General features: G+C 41.6%; 1 protein-coding gene across 9 annotated transcripts in view; it reads left to right on the top strand.

Moving 5' to 3' along the window:
* Positions 1 to 17,855, top strand: part of LOC134226589 (adenylyl cyclase 78C) — a 366,691-nt gene that overhangs the window by 276,622 nt on the left and 72,214 nt on the right. For all 9 annotated transcript variants that reach the window (XR_009983514.1, XM_062707455.1, XM_062707450.1 and 6 more), the window contains 2 exons: positions 7,085 to 7,500; positions 7,577 to 7,903. Coding sequence is in view for 8 of the 9 variants with exons in the window: in XM_062707455.1 (XP_062563439.1) it covers positions 7,085 to 7,500; positions 7,577 to 7,903 (743 nt within the window). In the remaining variant the exon portion in view is untranslated. The remainder of the gene's footprint in view (positions 1 to 7,084; positions 7,501 to 7,576; positions 7,904 to 17,855) is intronic.

Genomic DNA, 17,855 nt, shown 5'->3' with positions numbered 1-17,855 from the left:
ACTGCCTGGATAATAGCTGTCGATTATTGGAAAATCGCTGAGTGTTAAAAACAGCCTGTAAAATATTCCGCTGGGAAAATATGACGTGTAACGAAAACCGCAAAGGGGAAAAGGGTGAATATAAAAATAGCCATAAAGAAAATGGTGGGTAATGTAAACCGCCGGCGCTAGTTAAAAGAATCAGCGTGTGAAGTACACGCAGGGAAAATAAGGCGTGTAATGAAGACCGTCTATTTTTAAAGAAAAAATCACAATCACCATCCAGAAAGAAACACATTAATCATTGCTTTTCACTGGTCGAACCTTCCTTTTCCATTTTTTTTTTTTTTTTTTTTTACTAATTTTTTTTGCTAATTATCTAATACATGCATTCATCTCTTAGACTAGGTGTTCCGTGTTTTCTTAACACTATCATCCTTATTTGCTATGTTACGCTTTTAGTTATTATTAATACATTTCAATTGCCTCTGGCAGTTAGAATTTTTCCTCTGGTTGAATTGAACCATGTAGGAATTACAATGTTTTCAACTTAAACTAATCTTAACCTATTTTATACTAAGGGTACAAGGGGTTAATCGTTGCAATAGAAGATTGCAACGATTTTTGTCTAAAATTGGAAATTATTTTGTTGGACATTTGTTGCAATGTCTCAATATTAGAAATTCTATGAAGTTCATTGGTACTATACCACGGAGGCAACTTCAGAATCATTTTCAAAATTTTATTTTGAATCCTCTGGAGTGCCTTCTTTCTGGTATTGCAGCAACTAGCCCATATTGGCACAGCATACAACATGGCAGGTCTAAAAATTTGTTTGTAAATCAAAAGTTTGTTCTTAAGACAAAGTTTTGATTTTCTGTTTATAAGTGGATATAGGCACTTAATATATTTGTTACATTTGGCTTGAAGGCCTTCAATGTGATTTTTAAAAGTTAATTGTTGATCTAGCAGAAGTCCTAAATATTTAGCTTCGCTAGACCAATTAATTGGAACCCCATTCATAGTGACAATATGTCTGCTAGAAGGTTTCAAATAAGAAGCTCTCGGCTTATGTGGGAAAATTATAAGCTGAGTTTTGGAAGCATTCGGCGAAATTTTCCATTTTTGCAAGTCCACTACAAATGACACGAAGGCTTCGCCCTTTGGCTGAAAGGCCCGTGTCATCTGCAAACAAAGATTTTTGACACCCTGGTGGTAAATCAGGTAAGTCAGAAGTAAAAATGTTATACAATATGGGCCCCAGTATGCTGCCTTGGGGGACACCAGCCCTTACAGGTAATCTATCAGATTTAGTATTCTGATAGTTTACCTGCAGCGAGCGATCTGATAAATAATTTTGGATCAGTTTAATGATGTACAGAGGAAAATTAAAATTCATCAATTGTAGACCGGAACAGCGGGCATTGTAGAAGGATTTCGACTGGAAGAAAAACAAGTTGGTCCATTGGGATATTGAATAGTATAATATCCCGCAGAACAATCTTCAAATAAAATTTTACCATTGGAATTGCTTTGAGCATTATTCCATGAACGGTGTTTGGCATTGAAGTCACCAATTACGAAGAATTTTGATTTGTTGCGAGTCAGAATTTGAAGATCAGCTTTCAACAAATTCTTTTGCTGCCCATTGCATTGAAAAGGCAAGTAGGCTGCAATGAAGGAAAATTGTCCAAAATTTGTTTCAACAGAAACTCCCAAGGTTTCAAAAACTTTGGTTTCAAACGAAGAAAATAATTTATGTTTGATACGTCTATTAATGACAATGGCGACCCCACCACAGGCGCTGTCAAGACGATCATTTCTGTAGATAAAATAGTTTGGATCTCTTTTAATGGAGAGTCCTGGTTTTAAATACGTTTCAGTTATAATGGCAATATGCACATTATGAACTGAAAGGAAGTTGAATAATTCATCTTCCTTACCCTTTAGAGAGCAGGCATTCCAATTTAGAACTTTCACACAATTATTTGGATCCATTGAAACGGAGTCCGATAACAATTTTTGTGTGTACTTTATACCAACCTGAACAGCTTCAGGAATTAGATTTGCTTTGAACATTGCATCAATCATGTGATGCAATTGTTCAGTTAAAAATCAATCGGAAGCAGTCATGCTACCTGAATCGGCAACATGACCGTTATTTTCCGTTGGGACATGGGTATAAACCTCATTTTGAGAAGAGAAATTTGGTCTACCAGCAGCGATGTTTGCATACGTAGGTTGACGAGCGGCAAAATTTGTTTGTGAATTGTGGTGGGTATGAATTGCTCGACCGGTAACCGGTTTCGAAATTTGAGCGTTTGAAAATTTTCTACCCGTCGAATCTGGGATCCGATTGGAATTTCCCGTCATCAATTTTGCACGGGAATTCAAAACTTTTTTGCGTGAAGGGCATTCCCAGAAATTGGATTTATGATTGCCCCCACAATTTGCACATTTAAATTTATTGGAATCTTCTCTCACAGGACATGCGTCCTTGGCGTGAGAGGTTCCACCACAAATCATGCATTTAGCATCCATGTGACAATGTTTGGTTCCATGACCCCACTTTTGGCACTTACGGCACTGGGTAGGGTTTTGGAAATTTCCCCCAGGCCTGCGGAAATGTTCCCATGTAACACGGACATGAGACATAATACAGGCCTTTTCCAAACTTTTCATATTATTCAGTTCACTTTTGTTAAAATGAACTAAATAAAATTCTTGAGAAATGCCCCTCTGGGAAGTACCAGAGTGGGATTTTTTTTCATCTTAATTACTTGGACTGGTAAAAATCCAAGTAATTGAGAAATTTCAATTTTAATCTCATCCAGTGATTTATCATCACTGGGGAGACCTTTCAAGACGACTTTGAACAATCGCTCAGTTTTGTCGTCGTATGTGAAGAATTTATGGCGCTTCTCAGTTAAATACTGAAGAAGACGTTTGCGATCGTCAAAGGATCCCGGCAAAACGCGGCAGTCACCCTTCCTGGCAATCTGAAATTAAACCCTGAAGGTTACTCAAAATCTCATTCCGGAAGCCAGAAAACTCGGCAACAGATACCACAATTGGCGAAATCCTTTGCTTTTTCGCATGAATCGAATCACCTGGGCTAGAGGTAGATTCGATTTGCTCAATTTCATCATTAATCAAATCGAACTGATTGCTCAGTTCGATTGGAGAAGAATTATTTCCGATATTAGAGTTAGAAGGAATATCTGAATCCTCCAGCTTCCTTCTATTTTTTCCGCGCTTGGGCAGGACGGTCTTGAAACCTTGTTTCTTTGAAGGAAGTGGAGAATTCAGAGACTCCCCCTTCCTCTTGTTTTTATTAATGCTCATGGTTGAGCGTGGAGACGTGACCTTCTAAGAGGTTTTTTCCCAGAACGGTGTCCCTGCAGGATTACCACCGCTTGTCGGAATTTTACTTCCGCAAACGGGTCCAACGTAAAACGAAGGCACGGGTCCTTGCAAAGATCGTAACGGGATCAGTGGGTACAAATAGCGCTAAGAAGCACCGTTGAAATTAAAATAGCTTCGGGTAGTATTAAAAACTTCCTTCCGCAAAGAGAGAAAGAACCGCACAGCACGAAAGCACGATGCGGTCTGATTCCTTTTCCATTCTTTACCCACTATCGTTGTCTTCTTAATATGAAGAATGTGTGTTTCAAATTTGGTTGAAATCAGCCAAGGGGAACAGAATTTATGCTGGAACATACACACAAATATACAAACATTGAGTTATATATATATATATATATATATATATATATATATATATATATATATATATATCAGAGCATTAGTGATTAATCATAGATTTAATCATGATAATGGGCCCTCCTTAGCCGTGCGGTAAGACGCGCGGCTACAAAGCAAGACCATGCTGAGGGTGGCTGGGTTCGATTCCTGGTGCCGGTCTAGGCAATTTTCGGATTGGAAATTGTCTCGACTTCCCTGGGCATAAAAGTATCATCGTGTTAGCCTCATGATATACGAATGCAAAAATGGTAACCTGGCTTTGAAACCTCGCAGTTAATAACTGTGGAAGTGCTTAATGAACACTAAGCTGCGAGGCGGCTCTGTCCCAGTGTGGGGATGTAATGCCAATAAGAAGAAGAAATCATGATAATGAATTATTTAATCATTGATCACAGTCATAGAATTATACATTTAAACATTAATCACTAATCATATTCATCATTGTTTTGAGTTTATTCATTAATCATCAATTTTAATCATTGTATACCTCACTTTTATTCATTAATCTTTAATCATAATCATATAATTTTTATACCTTTTAATAACCCAATTTGGAATAAGGTTGCTTGATTATTGATCACTATGCAAATCATTAAATTTGATAATCCATAATCATTTATCATTAATCATATCGATCGTTAATTATTAACCATACACATAGTGTGTCAACATTTAATCACGATCGGTAATCTTTAATCATACTCCAACGTTTTTTTCATTATTCATAATCGTTCATCATTATCAAAACGAATTTAATCGTTAATCATTATCAATCATCATTGTCAAAACTAAATAAATCATTAACCATAATCTTTAATCATAGAGTTGAAAGATTTAATCATAACAAATTTAATCATTTGTTGGAAGCTTTATTCATTGGGTATACCCCGTTAGGCATAAGTACGTTAGGCATAAGTACGTTAGGCATAAGTACGTTAAGCATAAGTACGTTAGCCATTAGTACGTTAGACATAAGTTCGTTAGGCATAATGGACGTTAGGCATAAAATGACCCAAAGAACAGCCTATGACATAAAGAAGGCAGAATTATGCCAAACGTCAATTATGCCTAACGTACATTATGCCTAACGTCGCTGGCCCTTATTAATTAACGCTCTGATATATAGATTTCTATGGCCCTTCTACCTTTTCAAAAACATTTTTCAAAAATAGAGAATTTGTGTACCAAATCTGGTTGGAATTGGTCCTGAGGGTTGGGAGTTACACTGAATTGCTTTCTAAAAACAACTCCTCCCCCCCTCAACCTTCCTCTTTTCCCAATGACCATTCCACCCCCTTTGTTATCTTCTCCTTAGGATAGAGAATGTATGTACTAAATTTGGTTGAAATCGGTCCAGGGTTTCGTAATTTACTTACGTTTTCTGAACAATGCCCCTCCCTCCAGACCCCTACCCCATTTCCCAAATGACCCACTCTCTATGATCGTCTCTTCATAGTGAATATGTGTACAAAATTTGGTCGTTTACTAAACAAAACATCTTCCACCACCCCTCCCCCTCCAAATGACCATCCCACCCCTTTGTTAACTTTCGCTGGGATAGAGAATGTGTGTACCAAATTTGGTTGGAACCGGCCACGTGGTTCTGAAGTAGTTAGCGAACATACATACATACATAGATTGGTTTATATATATATATATATATATATATATATATATATATATATATATATATATATATATATATATATAGAAGATCTATATATATACAGACGAAGATTATATTATACTTGTAATGGTATGACAAACAAAACCGGCTTCGATTAGCCTAAACATTTGTTCTGAAAGAATTTATTTTTCAACTTTCCACACAATCGAGTCCGCCCTGCATTAGTCCTTTACAGATGGTCTATTAGCATTAGTATTGTACTAGCCCTTTAGAGATGGAAGGTGTTGATCAGTTGGCGAAAAATCCGCCCTCCAGAACATTTGCACAGTCCTCGAAAATCGAATTGAGAAACACCGCCCTTCTGGAGTTGCAGAAAAGCTGGTAGCTAATGGAGGGAAGCGGACTTGCTGACTAAATTTAGCGCGCATCACATATCCGTGAACCAGCTGCTGTTGCTGTTGTTGCTGCTCCGAGCCGCGCGGAGGAAATTTATCGATTATTTAATTGAACGAGCATGGGTGAGTCCGTCTGTGTGGCAACGACTAAGTCACGGCTTCGAGGCTTTAACCAGCGATAACAACGGCGGCGACAACGACGACAAGAACGGCCGGAAGTATTGGGGCACCCGGTGTGTGTGCGGCAGGACGGTCATCAAACATTGTTGAAGTGCGACCCAACCGATGTTCTCTCGTCTGACAGATTGGTTCACTGGAGAAGCCAACACGACACCTCGATATGACTATATCAAACATGGGTCCTATAGTTTGGCTTAGCTGTTGCTACTAACTGATGAACGTTTGAATTTTATTTATGAGTCTCTTGTTTCGTCCTCTGTTGAGTTGTGTATATCTGCGCTGGATTCATTGTTTTTGTCGTGGTTGTTGGACACTTTTATGAGCCTTAAGATACATAGGGGTCGTGTATCAATTTCCGCATTTAATAGGTTGAACGTTGTCTCATATGGAGCTACCCTCAAGCGAATTTATTGTTTCTATTCGAATAAACTTAGTCACATATAGGTTACTTTTATTGGTGTCATGGTCAGAAGATGAGAAGAGAGTCTGTTCGCACAACTCATCGAGAACTTTCATCTCTAATTTGGTTTAAGGAATTTGCTTTCTGCTTCCTGTACTTCTAGCACGCAGCAAATGCAATTAATGGCTGGAAATGATTTATTTTTTTCATAATACAGTTAACATCAGTTGATGAGAAAATTCTTAAAATTCGAATAAATTTGCTTTCATGAGTTATCCGCATAATTACCGAGTTCAAAGGTTTTAATTGCTTGAATTATTCATTGATGCTCTACCGCGTGTCAATCTCGTTCCCGACAACTGGTGATCGATTTTAATACGGTTGATTTAATTGTGTAAAACAATGCTTTTGAAATTTGTAGCATTTACAGATAACCCCTAGGTAGATGACCACTTATTTCGATAAAATTCCACCCCCAACGAACTAATGATCTGTAAAACCAGCAGCTCAACAAATATTTTATCAAAATATGTACCACATTTCACCATCGTACAATGGTTAACTTACGCGAATGAGGCTATTCTCGTGCACCACAATATAACAAAGCGACTCTAATTAAATTGATATTCAACTACAATATTTCCAGCACCTCGTTTAGCCTCATCGATGGGAGGAGTGCTACCATCTACTCACTGTGACACTAATTTCCGCAATGTTGTGTACGTTTTTTTTTCGCAGTATCCTCATCGCCAGTGGACCAGCAGAAACCGGTAAACGGCATAACCACACCCGTCACAACGACAATGACGGCAGGCGACGATAGCAACGGAAAATGTGGCCCCCCACCGGGTGGAGGACACGGCGGTGATGATGAAGGCGGTGGCGGTGGTTGTGGCGAGGCCAACCCAACCAACAACAGCTCCGCTCTGCCACCCCTCAGCAGTAACACCTACTCGGCCTTCAAACGGGGCAACGTTATCAAGGGCATTCTGTGTCCCTCGATGACCAACTCGTTTCGGGCACCATCCCTCGAGCGATCCTATCTGACCTACTCCCATCGGCAGCGGCAAAAGTCGCTCATCCTCGTCAACGTTGTCGATCTGGTGCTCAAGATAGTGCTGGCTTCCGTCTGGATCGGATTCAACCATCCGCAGGTAAATGATTCCCCGCCAAGGAACTGGGCCGAGCCAATTAGTGAGTTTATGTTCTTTCCGAACCGTTTTATTGCAGTCAATCAAGCCCCACGAAATCACCTGGTCGGTGTGTTGTGTCATCTCGAACTTTTTGATCTGCGTGTTGGGCAGCTGGCGGCTGTTCGCCAACAACTATCTCCACTGGGCGGCCGTTTGCACGTGGCTGCTGCTCAACCTGCAGGGATTCATCGGCGAAGGGCTGGGTTTCGCCGAGCGGGAGTATCTAATTTGGTACGTCCTGTTCATCATCTTTGTGCCGTACGCCATGCTTCCGCTGCCGCTCAAATGGTGCATGATCGCCGGGTCGGTGTCGGCCATTTGCCATCTGATTGTTACGACAATCAACAAGTTCCTGCACGAATCGGTAAGTGGGATTCATGTCCTGTGACAAGTATCTGGTTGGGTGAAAGTTGTTTTTAATAGAAATTATAATTTTATTTTAAGGATTTTTGTAATATTATTAAGGGCCTTCCTTAGCAGTGGCTACAAAGCAAGAACATACTGAATGTGGCTGGATTTGATTCCGGGCCGGTGTAGGAAATTTTTGGGTTGAAGATTGTCTCAACTTTCTTGGGAATTAAAGTATCATCGTATGATGTCAACTTCATGATGTACGAATGTAAAAATGATAGCTTTGCTTAGAAAAACTCGCAGTTAATAACTGTGAACACTAATCTGCGATGCGGCAATGTCCCAGTGGGGGTTGTAATGCCAATAAGAAAATAATATTTACATATAAAGAGAATTATTTAGAGCTTTTTGGTAGAATGTTTTCATTTGTCATTAGAGTGTTAGTACTATCCCATTAAATTCCACAACTTGATTGTAACTTTACAGATACGTACTACGACCTCAACGGCTTTACTGTTAGGGTCGAAATACGTATCTGTATAAGGAAGATCCTTTGATTATATAACGCATTAATAAGCAATTTTTTAACCCCTACGTCTATCGTCTATAATTGAAAAGGCCACTGGGAGTATTTTACCAAAAACTTTCAAATCATTCGAGATAATGTTTGCGACAATTTAAGGGGTTTTCTAGCAAGCAATTTAAGAGTCAAAACCAAGATAAATCCATAAATTCCTTTGAAAATTTCTCAAGGGATCCCTTTGAAAATTCAAAGAAGGAAAATTAGAAAATTTCAAAAATTTCTTCGTTGATTCCTTTACGGGTTCTTATAGGAATTTCTTCAGAAATTCTTTTAGAAATTTTTTAGATACATCTTTAAGAATTCCTTTCAAATTTCTTTGAAATTTCATTTAAAATTTCTACTTATATCTAAGGAAAATCCTACGGATATTCTTCCACGATTTATTGAAATTGTTTTAGGAATAGTTTCGAAAATTAATTTAGTAGAAATCCTTCCGAAATTTCATTAGAAAATTCTTTGGGAACTGCGGAGACGAGCCAGCCTCGGGCTGAAAGTCTCCCTAATAAAGACAATAATAATAATAATAATAATAATAATAATAATAATAATAATAATAATAGTAGTGTAGGTGGGAGTAGGTAGGAGTAGGAGTAGGTGGGAGCTGAAGGCCCAATTCCTAAGCACCAATGAAAAACCACCCTCGGGCGAGCACTGGCGCTTGAACCTAGCTATTTAGCACTGTGAAGAATCAAATAACTTTACAGAACCCGTAGCTTCCGGGAATGAAAGCATACCTAGAGATCGGAGTTACGCTCAAGAAGAATACCACCCATGCGATTGCCCCAGGAGGGAGCCCCTACTGGAGCTGGTCCTGGGACAAGGGACAGAGCGAGCGGCCAGCGGCTAGAGGAAGGAGAGGTGCAACAGCGACCCTCTAGTCATCGGGCTCAGCCCGTGCCGACAAGGCAAAACAGAAACGGCAGCAGAAGAAATCACCAAGGCAATGCTGCACCTGCTGATGTTGCTGTGGTTGATCGACGTCAATCACTCACGTTAGCGGGCCGCCGACGGCAACGGATCATGTGGACAAGGGAGATGAATCAGTACGTGATCCGTTGCTACTACGTTTGCACCAGGATGGAGACGGATATGTCCGGCAGACCGGCGATGCTGGAGATGTTCAATGAGAGGTTCCTCGGTTTGCACCCCAGCTTGACCAGAACAAGTTGTACACACGCCAGAGAGCTATTATGTCACATAATATGCTGACTCCAGAAGACGTAGAGTACATCAAGCGGGAAGTGCAGAGGGAATTAGGAGTGGAGGAGGAGGCAAGATCGAGCGATACGTCGAGAAGGAGTTCTGTTGGGTTGGATGCATCAATCGCAAGTAACCGTCGCGATTCGATTGCACCCGCCGCTCCAGGACCAACAGTGGAATTGCAACGACAGCAATTGAAGGACGAACTAGCTAATCATATGGGCACAGCAGTTACACAGTTCCGTGTGACAGACCCGACACCGGATACCCAAGTTGCAGTACTCCTATCGGTTGACGAGTACAGTAAGCATCCTTAACCAGGATATTTTGCCACAGTACTTGGAAACCGTGGAGAACCTTGAGGAGCTGCAATTTATCGTGTATTCGGCTGCAGTGGCTGTTGTAAGAACGTTGGGATTGCGAACGCGCCCACAAGGTGAGAGTGATGGACGCGCACGCCCCAAAGCACGAAAACCCGCGTGGATGCGACGTCTGGAGACCCGCATCGCCACACTGCGGTCAAAGGTTGGTCGATTAACACAGTACAAGAAGGGAATCGATCAACCAGGCTAGTTCGGAATGTTGCTGAAATTGTGAAACCCACAGAACTCCGTGATCTCACTGAGGCGAACATAACTGAGATCCTCGACACCCATGTACAGCGGTTGAGTGCTCTTGCTAAGCGACTGCGACGTTATGGAGAATGTTCGAAGAGGAAGGAACAAAATCGAATGTTCAACATCAACGAAAGGGAGTTCTACAACCACATCCGAAACGACAAAGCCGACTTTGGCGAGGGCCTTCCGGAGATTGGAGAAGTCACGCAGTTTTGGTCCAATCTATGGGAGAACCCCGTCATACACAACGGCGACGGGGTGTGGATGGCAGAAGAAGAGCAATATTGTGGTGGAATTGGAGACATGACCGCTATCAACGTGACCGCCCAAGACATACGTGAGGCTACTCGGTATACCAGGAATTGGGCTGCACCAGGACCCGATTTTGTGCATAATTTCTGGTATAAAAACTCACAACGGTCCACGGGCGGATGGCGGAATGCTTCAACACGGTACTAGATAACCCCGGGCAGCTACCGGAATTCATCACTAGGGGTGTCACTTATCTTCTGCCGAAGGATCGGAACACTTTGAACCCAGCCAAGTACAGACCAATAACGTGCCTTTCGAGTCTGTACAAAGTGCTGTCATCGGTAATAGCGAGGAGGGTGCAGAACCATTGCGACGTCAACAACCTGATGACCGAGGAACAAAAGGTTGTCGACGTAACACACGAGGCTGCAAGGATCAGGTCATCATTGATGCAGTCGTTGTTGGGCAGGCCACCCACAAGCAAAGAAACCTGAGCATGGCGTATATCGACTATAAAAAGGCATACGACTCAGTACCTCACTCGTACCTTCTTAAGGTACTGCAGTTGTATAAGATAGACGGTAACGTCATCAGGCTAATGCAGCACGCTATGGGGATGTGGAGCACATCCCTACACATTACCGACGGAGAAAAGGTGTTACGGTCCAGGACTCTCAGCATCAGGAGGGGCATATTCCAAGGCGATACCTTTAGTCCTCTATGGTTTTGCCTTGCCATGAACCCTCTTAGCAGAGTACTCAACCAACACAACTATGGCTATCATTTGAAGAGTGGGGAAAGGAGTACAAACATTACCCACACCTTCTTTATGGACGACTTGAAGCTGTTTGCGGAATCTGTGGAGAAGCTGCACCAATTTCTGCGGCTTGTAACGGTATTCAGCAACGACATCCGGATGGAGTTTGGTATCGATAAATGTCGATCCATACATCTACACCGGGGTCACCTGGTGGATGCCGACAGTTTCCGCGTCAATGAACAGGAGGAGATTCGAAACATGGTTGAAGGCGAAACGTACAAGTTCCTAGGTTTCCTGCAACTGAAAGGAATTCGCCATACGACGATCAAGAAAGAGCTGCAGGAAAAGTTCTTGCATCGTGTCAACGGTATTTTGAAGAGCCTCTTGTCGGCCGGCAACAAGGTGAAGGCGATAAACACGTTTGCTGTGCCCTTGTTGACATACAGTTTCGGGGTGGTGAAGTGGACCAAGACTGACTTGGAGGCGTTAGAACGAGCAGTACGAGTGGCGTTCACTAAGCATCGCATGCGCCATCCAAAATCGTCCATTGAGAGAGTCACCCTGCCACGTACAGTAGGAGGAAGAGGCGTCACCGATATACAAACACTATGTGTTTCCCAGATCCAGCAGTTGCGAAGATACTTCGTGGAAAGCCAGAACCGCCACGAAATCTATCGCGCTGTGTGTGAAGCTGACCACGGATTCAGTGCCCTGCATCTGGCGCAGGAGGACTATCAGCTGAATTGCGACATCAAATCTGTCGACGAGATGATCGCATCGTGGAAGCAGAAGGAGTTGCATGGGACGCACCCCCATCAACTGGAGCTGGAATATATCGACAAAGCGGCGTCGAATACGTGGCTGGTGCGGGGTGAACTCTTCTCGGAAACAGAAGGATTCATGGTAGCCATCCAGGACCGGGTAATTGCGACGAAGAACTATCGGCACTATATATTGCACGAAAACGTGGAGGACCGCTGCAGGAAGTGCAATTCAGTAGGAGAGACGATCGAACATATCGTGTCCGGGTGTTCAGCCTTAGCTGATTCAGCCTATCTCGGTCGTCATAACGAAGTAGCCAAGATTGTGCACCAACAGCTTGCTTTAAAGCACAACTTGGTTAACCAGTTTGTCGCCTACTACAAATATGTGCCTGTCCCGGTTCTGGAAAATAGTTTCGTGAAGCTGTACTGGGATCGCGAGATCATAACGGATGTCCTCATTCGTGCCAATCGGCCCGATATTGTGGTCTACGACAAAAGGATGAAGCGGGTAACCCTCATCGACATTGCTGTACCGCTAGACCATAATGTCCAAACAACATTCTCTAACAAGATAACGAAGTACCACGACTTGGCGGAGGAGTTGAAGCAGATGTGGCACCTGGAGGACGTGCGTATAATCGTGCGGAATCGTCCCGAAATCTCTTCTGAGATCCTTAGGAGAGCTGGAACTATCTCATAACCTCCATAGCATCCAAAAGACAGTGGTTCTTGGAACTTGCAGCATCGTAAGAAGATTCCTGAACCACCATAACTAATACATCCGGTGCAAACGTTTATTATAGGATTTTAAGTCAACCGGCGAATGAGATCCACAGAGCCTAATCCCCTTTGGCATTCAGATTGCCCGGGGTAGGTGAAAATTCCCAGCACGCTTGCTGAGGAAGTGCCAAAACTCTATAATAATAATAATAAGCTGCACCAATTTCTGCGGCTTGTAACGGTATTCAGCAACGACATCCGGATGGAGTTTGGTATCGATAAATGTCGATCCATACATCTACACCGGGGTCACCTGGTGGATGCCGACAGTTTCCGCGTCAACGAACAGGAGGAGATTCGAAACATGGTTGAAGGCGAAACGTACAAGTTCCTAGGTTTCCTGCAACTGAAAGGAATTCGCCATACGACGATCAAGAAAGAGCTGCAGGAAAAGTTCTTGCATCGTGTCAACGGTATTTTGAAGAGCCTCTTGGCGGCCGGCAACAAGGTGAAGGCGATAAACACGTTTGCTGTGCCCTTGTTGACATACAGTTTCGGGGTGGTGAAGTGGACCAAGACTGACTTGGAGGCGTTAGAACGAGCAGTACGAGTGGCGTTCACTAAGCATCGCATGCGCCATCCAAAATCGTCCATTGAGAGAGTCACCCTGCCACGTACAGTAGGAGGAAGAGGCGTCACTGATATACAAACACTATGTGTTTCCCAGATCCAGCAGTTGCGAAGATACTTCGTGGAAAGCCAGAACCGCCACGAAATCTATCGCGCTGTGTGTGAAGCTGACCACGGATTCAGTGCCCTGCATCTGGCGCAGGAGGACTATCAGCTGAATTGCGACATCAAATCTGTCGACGAGATGATCGCATCGTGGAAGCAGAAGGAGTTACATGGGACGCACCCCATCAACTGGAGCTGGAATATATCGACAAAGCGGCGTCGAATACGTGGCTGGTGCGGGTGAACTCTTCTCGGAAACAGAAGGATTCATGGTAGCCATCCAGGACCGGGTAATTGCGACGAAGAACTATCGGCACTATATATTGCACGAAAACGTGGAGGACCGCTGCAGGAAGTGCAATTCAGTAGGAGAGACGATCGAACATATCGTGTCCGGGTGTTCAGCCTTAGCTGATTCAGCCTATCTCGGTCGTCATAACGAAGTAGCCAAGATTGTGCACCAACAGCTTGCTATAAAGCACAACTTGGTTAACCAGTTTGTCGCCTACTACAAATATGTGCCTGTCCCGGTTCTGGAAAATAGTTTCATGAAGCTGTACTGGGATCGCGAGATCATAACGGATGTCCTCATTCGTGCCAATCGGCCCGATATTGTGGTCTACGACAAAAGGATGAAGCGGGTAACCCTCATCGACATTGCTGTACCGCTAGACCATAATGTCCAAACAACATTCTCCAACAAGATAACGAAGTACCACGACTTGGCGGAGGAGTTGAAGCAGATGTGGCACCTGGAGGACGTGCGTATAATTCCGGTTGTTATCTCAGCAACCGGAATCGTCCCGAAATCTCTTCTGAGATCCTTAGGAGAGCTGGAACTATCTCATAACCTCCATAGCATCCAAAAGACAGTGGTTCTTGGAACTTGCAGCATCGTAAGAAGATTCCTGAACCACCATAACTAATACATCCGGTGCAAACGTTTATTATAGGATTTTAAGTCAACCGGCGAATGAGATCCACAGAGCCTAATCCCCTTTGGCATTCAGATTGCCCGGGGTAGGTGAAAATTCCCAGCACGCTTGCTGAGGAAGTGCCAAAACTCTATAATAATAATAATTCTTTGGGAATTCCTTCAGGAATCCTTTCGGAAATTGATTTAAGAATTCCTTCGGGATGGGTTTTTTGGAAATCCTTCAGAAATTCTTCTAAGAACTCCTCCAGAAGTTATTTCCAGGTATAAATAAAAAATTACGCCAGGAATTTCTTTTGAAATTCGTCCAGGAATTCCTTCAAAAAATTCTCTGGAAATGTTTTCATAGATTTCTCCGCAAATTCCTTAGAAACCTTCTTCCAAGAATTCCTGCGGAATTCATTTTTGTAAAACCATATGGAATTTCTTCCGAAATTTCTGCAGGAATTATTCCAGCAATTTTGTTGGAAGATTTTTTCTGAAAATTTATTAAAGAATGAAATAGTAAATACTAAAGGAATTTACCTAAGAGTTTCTAAAGGAATTTTCCAATGAATTTCCATATAATATTTCGAAAAGCACTCTTTAAGTAATTTCCAAATGACTCCTGAAAGATTTTCTGAGGAAATAACTCAAAGGAATTTACGGAGGTCCCAAGGAATATCTAACTATATTTCCGGAGGAATGTCTCTTAAGGAATCACTATCAGAACATCTTTAGGAAATTCCTGAAATAATTGCTGAAGCAATTTCTTAAAAAGGTTCTAAGGAAATCCTATACCGATTTCCTCAGGAATTCCTGAAGCAATTTAAAAAAAATACGAAGGAATTCTACTATGGGAATTTAGGGAGATTTCTCTCATACAATTTCCGTAGGTATTTTCGAAGAATTTTCCGTAGGAATTTCGACCAAATTTTCGAAAAAATCTCGGAATAAATTGCCAAAGAAGTTCTCAAGGCATAAATGTTCTTTAAAGTAAAGTTCTTAAAAGTTTTTTTTTAAGATTATTCTGTAGGGATTGACACGGGTATAATAAATACATATAAACTAAAGTGACCAGACGTCCCGGATTATGCGGGACAGTCCCGAATTTAGCCTACCTGTCCCGCATTGCTAGACGTCCCGAAAAACGTCCCGGTTTCTATTATGAATCTGTTAAGTCTGGAAAATCTGTGAAATCCGTAGAAAATAGGATATCTAGAAAATTTGTAACAGGTTCGAACAATTAATTGAAAAAATGATCTTAAGAGGGTCTTTGAACCTGGAAAATAAAGTTTTGATTATTTTAAAGAATCTAACCAGTTTCCGTAAGGGGCGGTCAATATACCACGTGGACAGTTTAGGGGTGAGGGAGTGTATGGCAAATGGCGTATACGATTTTCATAGGACTGCACTGATCAAATGAGTGGAAAGGGTCGTTTGGCCGAAAGTCATTCAACCAAAAGCCATTTGTCCAAATGCCACTTGGTTGAATATCGCGTTTGGCTGAAAATCATCTGGCCGAATTCCATTTGGCCGAAACGGTTTGGCTGAAAAGGCCATATGGCCAAAGGGAATACAGTGTTGACCCGATTTCATCATGTTTTCGACCCGATTTCATCACGTTTTCGACCCGATTTTGCCACCCCAAAAAATTGTGTCATTTTTTTTTATTTTTGTAAATAATACCACAAACTACATTGATTTTCATGAAATAACTTTCACCGCCTGTAGTTCATTAGGAACAACTTTTGAGTACCTGGGAAATATTCTGTAAGCAATTTCGACAAAAAATAACGGGTACCATTCACGCATTTGGCCTTTCCAAGGCATAAAATGATTCATATTTGTGGAATGAATTTAAAAATTGGAATTTTTTTTTCAATTTTGTCACATACCCTGTGTTATTTCCCCTTAAAATTCACCAGGGGTTTGATAAAATCGGGATATTACTGTATACGGCCGAAAGGGAAACAACAATTCTGACCAAATGGCCATTTCTGCTAAACATCCTTTTCGGCCAAATGTCATGTTTGGCCTACTGCAAATTTCGGTCAAATGGCCCCTTTTTCAAACGGCATTGTCGACCAATTGATCTGTCCGGCGAAAACGACTTTTGGTATAACGGCCTTCGGCTAAATGGTTTCAACCGTAAGACTTTGGAAAAGAACAACTTTTCCCCGGCTATCCAACAAGATGATTTTTTTGAAACATCTATATGGCAGGGCTGCCCAACGTACGGCCCGCAGGTCGGATGCGACCGTCGGCTACATTTTTTGTGGCCCGCGCTCTATGGGAGAAAATATTTCAAAACCGGCCCACAAGCTTCTCTATGTGGCTCGGGAAGCTTTTTTTTCATAATTTATTATTAAATGCTGTAGGATATTACTGGTTTTAAAACATAATAAGGTCTGTTAATCGAGTGCTTTACTTTTATTGTGTTCCAATAATTCCTTTTATTTGAATTTGAAGCAAAAAATAATATTTACATAACGGAGACGAGCCAACCTCGGGCTGAAAGTCTCCTTAAAAAAGACAATAAAAAAATATTTACATATTTTGAAATGGCGTTTTCACGTTGAACAAAGGAAAGCTGGTTTGCTTAATTTGTTCGGAAAGTGTTGCTGTGTTGAAGGAATATGATCCGATGCGACATTACGAAAACAAGCATACAAAATACGAAATTTAGACTGAATTAGGAAAAAAAACGAATGTTAGAAAGTCTTCAAAGATAGGGGAAAATACCTATTCTTGGCAGTCTAAGACGTTCGCCAAATTGAATGATAAAAATAATGAATAATTACACTAAAACACAGGTACAGTTTAACTGGTATATATTTGCATGGTCTTTCTTTGATGATTGGTGTTCACTATATATAACAGCTTTCACCACAAACTCAGTAAATTTAACATAATGTAACAGGTCAATGTTTCTTCTATTGGCATAGCAATTTCTTTTATCAGCAATGAGTTTGCTCTTTTCAGCAACTAGACATGGAGGTAGAAAACTGGTAATGTATTGGTGCCAAATGCTGGTTGTTTATATCCTCCAGTAGTAAAATTCATTCATATTAATCGGCCGCACGCTCATCTCGCTTCACTCAATTTTGGAACAAACTTTATTGTTTTTTTTATTGGCTTAAAACAAAACATGAATTTTTAGCCTTGGCATCAATTTTATGTCATGTAGACAGATAGGCAAAAGCATTTAAACACATTGTAAAACAAATTTAACCCTTATGCGGCCATAAAAAACAGACGTGAATGGCAGATAGGGTACCTGTGTACCCAGATATTGACCTTTTATAACTTTTACCATTTTCAACCTATTTGAATAATGTTGGCCATTTTGGAGAAGGGAACTTGTGCTTTTTGTCCGCTGCTAAGATTTACATCTCTTGTCTTTTGTAATGCCTTAGAG

Source organism: Armigeres subalbatus, chromosome 3 (assembly GCF_024139115.2).
Source record: "Armigeres subalbatus isolate Guangzhou_Male chromosome 3, GZ_Asu_2, whole genome shotgun sequence".
In the NCBI taxonomy this organism is placed as follows: Eukaryota; Metazoa; Arthropoda; class Insecta; order Diptera; family Culicidae; genus Armigeres; species Armigeres subalbatus.
Note: the sequence above shows the minus strand (reverse complement) of the source record. Positions and strands in the feature narration are given on the sequence as shown.